Here is an 8177-nt window from a genome sequence, read left to right on the forward strand (position 1 = left end):
TGGCGCCAGATATCATTGAAGCGACGTTCTGTCATGACAGATCTCAGCTACTCTCCCCATTCACGACGCTAGATGGAGCCAGATATCATTGAAGCAATGTTCTGTCATAACAGATCTCAGCTCATCTCAAGTTTAACCAGTTTGCATTATTTTATTGCAGTTTTTCCTTATTCAGATTTGTTTCAATACTACAGTTACAGTTAGACTTCACTTTGATGGTTAATGCAGTTTAGTGCTGCAACGATTAATCGATTAACTCGAGTATTCGATTAGAAAAAATGATTCGAATTAAATTTTGCTGCTTCGAGTATTCGTTTAAGTGGTGTTGTAATGGTTTATTTTGAAAGAGTTTGCATTTAGTTTTATTGATTGGCTTCTAGTCTGCCTCATTTCACATGGCTGAATCCAGGTGCTCCCTGTTAAGACCAATATAAGCTAAGTTGTTGTTTGAGCGAATGTTTTTTTTTTTTTTTAATGCATTCGTTATTTACTTTACAGGTATTTTTAGCCTATTTTAGTGGGAATATGTGTCCGAACCATTTGTTAAGAGGATTGTAAAAAAGTTAGCATATTATGGCATTTCAACTCGCGGACCTTTGCTATGTAAGTTAGCCAATTGGCTCTTTTGTTGTACATAGATCCTCATTTATTCATTTTTTAATACCGCTGGAGGCTCAGCTAATTTAATTTTTCATGTTCCTTATCCGATTATTCGAACTAATGGTTCATCGATTAATCGACTACTAAAATAATCGATAGCTGCAGCCCTAATGCAGTTATTGCAATTTTGTTGTTTTATCACAATAGATTGGTTTATTTACATTTCAAAAACCAGAAGCTATTTCATTTACGAATGTGATTGCACTTTGGTTTACATATTTAAATGTTCAGAAATCAAGATTTGAGTTAGGCAAAATAACATGCTTTTTCTCTTAAATATATTGTTATAATCAATTGTTTCGGATGTACTGTAATTATTTTCTGTATAAAAATTAATTTGGTGTTCAAAAAGTCTTTTAATCAGGGCAGGGCTTTCGTCTTATAATCAGGGCAGTCTTATATTCGGGCCAATACGGTACTTATTATCGGTTATCGTATCCATATCGGCCTTGAGGAGAAGGAAGTTATCGATATCAGTTTCAAAAAATGGACATCCTGCACCCCTAGTTTTCAAGAATGTACATCGAAAATAAAGACATTGATTGGCTGAAAATGGTTCAATATTAGATGAAATGTCTTGTTTTCTCATGTATATTTATAATTGCTCTTTACCATAAAAAAAAATATGTTTTATACGAATACTCGATGGATTTTTTCGGTCGAATACTCGATTACTAAAATATTTGATAGCTGCAGTCCTAATCTATCGTTGTGAATGGAAGGCAATTCAACAACTGTTGTCATCAACTCGCGATTCGGACGTCAACATTTTCAAATTATGATGAAACGTTACGGTTGTTATGCAGCACGGACAACACCCATACCTTACATCTGCAATTAGCTGTTGAAAACTTGCAGTAAATAACAAAAATTAAGTTGCTATTTTGGTCAAAAACCTATCTGTTAAATATTGCTATTGATCCTGAAAATATAGGTGATTGTCTCTGCATTTGGTGATTTTTGTGCATCTACTGTAAAATCTGACTTTTATAGGCATTTTAAGTTGTGTTTTACTTATATAAAATATAATTAATCGCGATTTTATAAGGGAATGACGAGGCCTGTCGCGATAACAAATTTTAGTGTGCGATAATCATTCTCATAAATTATTGCGACATTATTGCGCCCCCCCCATTTCTTTACACAAATTTACAATAACAGTGAGAATACAGTATATATTAATAGATCAAGTACACCCATTTAAACGAGATAAATATTTACTCTTAAATTCAAAAATATTTTTTAAGAAATCACAACTAAAAACAATAGACCATGCCTCTTAAGTACAAAAAGACAATATTGATACCGCACAGAAAAACAGAATAAAATGTGTTAAAAAAAATAAAAATACAAAAAAATTGCACTTAATAACTCAAGCATTTAGGCAAATGAAAACTTTCCCGTCATAGCTTCTGCAATGGTGTTCCATAGGGATGCAACGATACAATTAAGTCATGGTTCGGTACGATTTTTGATACGGGGGACACGATTTTCGATCAGATTCAATACATTTAATGCTCTGTAAAAAAAATAACATTTATATTTTTTGTTTCGTTTTTTTGTTGTTGTTGTTGTTGTTTTTTTTGCTAACGAGCGAAAATTAAATTGCCATCATATAAACATGCATTTTAGTGCATAATATTTATGTGCTTACTTCTTACTGATCTGAAAATTTTTTGTATAAAAGTGCTGACAACAATCTTTACTGTTTGTAAAGTGAGGCAGGGCACACTGTTGATTGCTACAGCTCTCTTAGCAGCTAGGTTTACTATATGAGCATGACATTCTATTTGTGGTCCGAATCCATCTGTATCACGTACTGTATTAACAATATTTGCACCATTATCTATAGTCACTGGTATGGATTGATTTGGCCTTCTTAATTTCCATTCAGTCATGACAGTTTAGAATTCATCGATGTAGTGTCCCATAATCACTCTGGGCTCACGTAGCCAACGGCATGGACAAAGCACATCTAGTTTGCCATTTCATGATATCTAGTGTGCGCGCATTAAAAAAGTTAGCAAGCGCCGCTGAAGTCACGTCTGCTCATTACGACACAACACAAGCATATGACAATCGACTTTCAGAAACAGGACGAGTTTGAAGCAGCTGTTCGTTGTCAAAGCGAGGTTGTTCGTAGCAGCCAAGTCGGTAACAATGTTTTGGCGGACTTCGTTGTAAATATCCGGCGTTGTGCCGAAAAATAGCCGCCCCGCGTGACGGGAGCGCCCACACGTCAACAACACCAGCGCGCCATAGATAGTCCACAGTCACTCCGGAGCACTGACGCGGCCGGTATACGTTGAACAATAGGATATAATGGGAACGATTGGCCCCGCGCTAGTTTTTGCCAGACCTGGAACGAAGATGCATTTTGCGCAGTTGGTAACGAGGAATCCGAACTTTTAACAGCACGTCTGCCACACGCGCGCACGCGGAAAAATTACCGCCTTCATTTTTATTTATCGCGCGATAAATGGAATTATTGCATATAGCGACAGGCTTAGGAATGACTTAATTTTTTTATGCCGCTGTTCATTGAGACTCATGTATGGCTAAGGTAGGTGCCTGTTTTGGTTTTAGCTCGGTAGCAGCTTTGGTTTTGAAAATATCTGAATTTGAAATTTTTGAATATAGGCCCCCTACGAATCAGCCCAGTTTCCTGTGTCATGTCAATAGGTTATGAAGTCTATGGTTCATCGATTAATCGACTACTAAAATAATCGATAGCTGCAGCCCCAGTGTGTTATCAAGTAGAGTTGTTCAGATCATGTTTTTTTGCTCTCGATCTGATCGTTTTAGTCTGAGTATCTGCCAATCCCGATATTTCCCGATCTAATTGCTTTTTTTTGCTCCCGATTCAATTCCAATCATTCCCGATAATTTTTCCCGATCATGTACATTTTGGCAACGCATTAAGAAAAAAATGAATAAAACTCGGACGAATATATACATTCAACATACAGTACATAAGTACTGTATTTGTTTATTATGACAATAAATCCTCAAGATGGAATTTACATTATTAACATTCTTTCTGTGAGAGGGATCCACGGATAGAAAGACTTGTCATTCTTAAAGGATAAATGTGACTTTGTATATTGTGACTAAATATTGCCATCTAGTGTATTTGTTGAGCTTTCAGTAAATGATACTGTAGCCATTTAACTTCTGCCCAAATGCATAATGGGAAGTGCAACCATGACTGTGCGTCGTGGTACCAATTCATATATCTTCTCTGCGTTGGGAAATAACATAGGGTGTTACGAAAAAGATCAACTACTACCTATCTTCCCCACATTGCTTCCCACGATTATTCTAATCATTGGGAGAGGCATTGTAAGGCTTTAGCTGCCTTTAAGCTCTATATACTGCATGGGTAAAACGGCGCCGTTATAGATTGAATGGGACAATGCGTGAGTGGGTTGTGCAGCGCGTGCATTAATTGCGTTAAATATTGTAACGTGATAAATGTAAAAACTATTAATTCTCGCCGGTAACGCGATAAATTTGATAACCCTACCTTAGCTTAAACCAGTACTCCTCAAATAGTGGGGCGGGCCCCCCCAGGGGGTGCGGAGCGATGCTGGGGGTGGCGCATGTGACTTGGGTAACATACTTTTTCGCCATACTAGAATAAAGTGTAATTGCACATCCACTGAGTGGGTGGCAGTGGTGCTCTCATTTTCAGCATAAACGCAGTATTTTTGAACCAAACAAGAGCCCACAGCAAAGAGCACTGGAGATATGAAAAGCTAAGACGAAGAAATATGATGAAGCGTATGTAGCATCTGGCTTTTGGCTTTTACTTTTAGTACAGTGAGAGACGAGGATAGACCAGTCTGTTTAGTTTGTCTAATGTTCGCAGCGGACAGCAGGATTTCTTTTTTCCCCAGCGAAAACGTGCCAAATATTGCCAACAATCGTCCCGCTTTGTCAGTGTTACGTCAGTAAACCAGCAAAGACTATCAGCATCACATAAGGAGGCATATAAATTTGCTAAATGTAAAATAAGCAAATACCACAGCAAAGGAGCTGATACTGCCCGCAGCAAGAATAAAAACCGTCTCTCCGTCCAATGACACTGTTGTTTTTGTTCCATTTTTTTTTTCCCCCAGATTAATAGTTTCGCATATTGTCCTCTCAAGTTAATGTTGCTAATCAATTTGAGTTTATGATTATTTATTGATTTTATTTTATTTTTTCAGTGTCAAATGTTTAAAAAAATGTATCTGATAAATGTATGGATGTGTATTTTTTTTTTTACTTTTTTTCTTCTTTAATATTAAAAGGGACAATGTTATGCAGAGATGTACTTATAATGATAAGAATTTTATAGACAGATGATACTACAGTATATTTACAGTGGCAACAGAGTTCGGGGGGGGGGGGGGGGCGCAGAGAAGCACTGGCTTAAACTAAAGACTCTGGAAGAGTGTAACACATTATGTCTGTTATGTTAAATGCAATTAGAAAACGATTTAATTAAAAAAAAAAAAAGGCATGTCCGATATTTTTTTGCCGATTCCGATACTTTGAAAATGACGTGATCGGACCCGATCGATCGGGATCCCGATCTCTATTACATCTCTATTATCAAGCGTAATGAAATTTTTAGGCAAGAAATAAGATTTTTTTTTTGTAAGATCTAGAAGTTTTTGAGTGAAAGCAGTCAGTTAGGTTTTTTTTTCTAGTCACTTTTGAGATGCAATTGTTTGCTGTTTTCAACAACGTACATTGAAAATAAAGACATTGAATGACTGAAAATGGCTCCACATTTGATCTCGTGTATATTTATAATTGCTCTATGCCATGAAAAAAAATGTTTTATCTAATTACTCGATAGAATTTTCAGTCAAATACTGGCTTACTAAAATATTCGATTGCTGCAGCCCTAATCTACCGTTGTCAATGAAAGGTAATTCAACAACTGTTGTCATCAACTCCCGATTTGGACGTCAACATTTTCAAATTATGATGAAACGTTACGGTTGTTATGCAGCACAGACAACACCCATACTTTACATCTGTGATTAGCTGCTGAAAACTTGCATTAAATAAAAAAAAAAAAATTAAGTTGCCATTTTGGTCAAAAACTTATCTGTTAAATATTGCTATTGATCCTGAAAATATAGGAGATTATCTCTGCATTTGGTGATTTTTGTGCATCTACTGTAAAATCTGACTTTTATAGACGTCTAAAGTTGTGTTTTACTTATATAAAAAATAGTTAATCGCGATTTTATAAGGGAATGACTTAATTTTTTGATGCCGCTGCTCATTGAGACTCATATATGGCTAAGGTAGGTGCCTGTTTTGGTTTTAGCTCGGTAGCAGCTTTGGTTTTGAAAATATTTAAGGTTTTTAATATCGGCCCCCTACGAATCGGTCCAGTTTCCCGTGTCACGTCAATAGGTTACGAAGTCTATGGTTCATCCATTATCGACTACTAAAATAATCGATAGCTGCAGCCCAAGTGTGTTATCAAGTGTAATGAAATTTTGAGGCAAGAAATAAGTTTTTTTTTTTTTGTAATATCCAGAAGTTTTTGAGTGAAAGCAGTGAATTAGTTTTTTTATAGTCACTTTGAGATGCAACTGTTAGCTGTTTTCAACAACGTACATTGAAAATAAAGACATTGAATGACTGAAAATGGTTCCATATTAGATGAAATGTCTTGTTTTCTCTTGTATATTCATAATTGCGCTTTACCATTAAGAAAAAAAAATGTTTTATCCAATTACTCGATAGAATTTTCAGTCGAATACTCGCTTACTAAAATATTCGATAGCTGCAGCCCTAATCTATCGTTATCAATGGAAGGTAATTCAACAACTATTGTCATCAACTCCCGATTCGGACTTCAACATTTTCAAATTACGATGAAACGTTGCGGTTGTTATGCAGCACGGACAACACCCATACTTTACATCTGCAATTAAATTGTCACCAGGTATTCCTTGCTAACGCCGCAAACGCCAGTCGTGAACGTTCCTAGCAAGCATTCCGGTACACATTCACGGCCTGTCAACGCGAACGCAAGCGTGCTGACAATGAATGCGGTGGAAAGACTTCCAGATGCAAAAACTAACAGTAAATGCATGCAAGGTTTGCGAGGCCTTTACCTGGTCCATCAGACGCTGACAGGGCAGGTGAATTCAGTTTCGGCCGCTTGGAGCTCGGAGGTCCGATGTCCAGGAGGTTTTCAGCCATGGTTAGCTCCCCTGCCCCGCTGGTCACTTTCGATGAGAACCGCAATTATCGAAGGTCGCTCGCTTTCGGGTTAATACATTAGCGAGTTGACTTGCTAACGTGAGCTAACTGACTAGCAGCTAAGTTAACAGTTAGCGTTTAGCTAGCTCCTCCGTGGTGAGCGAGTCGGGTGTCTTCAAAAGAGATGCAATAGCGCCCCGCTCCGCCACCGCCACTCACCCCATGATAATCCAACACCCAACACCCACATTATTAGCATTAAATAACCCAAATTAAAAGATTCCCCATGTAAAACTCCAATTTAAGCAAATCCGTCCAATGAAATCAGGTGAACCGCTGCATTCCGATGAAAAGGTCGTAAATTCTAGATGTTCAAAGTACTCATTTTGCGTGACGTCAAATTTCTTCATGCAAAAATTGCGAGAAGCTCCACAAAAAATGCACGGCTGCACGAAAATAAGGGGGGGAAATGCAATTCTCCACGAAAGCAGCGGGCCGATCCCAGCTTGCGAACGGTAAACAATACTGCTCCCGAACGGCGACGGGGTTGAATCGCCGCACTCTGAAGGGGAAATCGGATATAGCGAGCGTTTCTGTCCGACGACCACCGATCCGATTTGGCTTTTTTTCTGCACAAAACGTCTCCGAGTCGATGTTAAGATTTCATTTTCGGGGGAAGGAAGCTGTCATAGCGCGGAAAGCATGCTCTATTTAAACGTTAAACCCAGTGTTGGACCGAAATCCCTATTCCGAGCCACAACAAGATGGCGGCTGTTGATTCCTTCGATACAAAAAAGTTTTTTTTTTCTTTTCCAGCTCGGCTGTGAAGGGGGAGGGGCCGCGCAATCACGCCCTACGTGAACACTTACCCTGCTTGGCCACGGAGGGCGCTGCGGTACTGTCAAAAGAATTTATGAAAATGGTTACCTGCAGACATAATTCCTTTGAAAGCTGAAAAACTAAAACAGGTCCTTCTAAAAAAAATAGCATAATGTGATAAAGTTAATTATTTTCTGTAATGTACTGATAAACATTAGAATTTCATATATTTTAGATTCATTACACACAACTGAAGTAGTTCAAGCCTTTTATTGTTTTAATATTGATGATTTTGGCAAAAAAGTCAAGAAAAAACAAAAATCCCTATCTCAAAAAATTGGCATATTTCATCCGACAAATACAAAAAAAGTGTTTTTTAATACATAAAAGTCAACCTTCAATTAATCATATCAGCTATGCACTCAATACTTGGTCGGGAATCCTTTTGCAGAAATGACTGCTTCAGTGTGGCGTTGCATGGA

At 37.6% G+C, this 8177-nt stretch overlaps 1 protein-coding gene across 3 annotated transcripts in view; it reads right to left on the minus strand.

The window, feature by feature from the left end:
- The window catches only part of crebbpa (CREB binding protein a), a 73790-nt gene extending 66135 nt beyond the window's left edge, over nucleotides 1-7655 (minus strand). For all 3 annotated transcript variants that reach the window (XM_057843042.1, XM_057843041.1, XM_057843043.1), the window contains exon 1: nucleotides 6789-7655. In XM_057843042.1, coding sequence (XP_057699025.1) covers nucleotides 6789-6876 — 88 coding nt within the window. In that variant the 5' untranslated portion in view covers nucleotides 6877-7655. The remainder of the gene's footprint in view (nucleotides 1-6788) is intronic.
- Nucleotides 7656-8177: the final 522 nt, after the last annotated feature.

This window comes from Corythoichthys intestinalis, chromosome 8, assembly GCF_030265065.1.
Source record: "Corythoichthys intestinalis isolate RoL2023-P3 chromosome 8, ASM3026506v1, whole genome shotgun sequence".
Lineage (NCBI taxonomy): Eukaryota > Metazoa > Chordata > Actinopteri > Syngnathiformes > Syngnathidae > Corythoichthys > Corythoichthys intestinalis.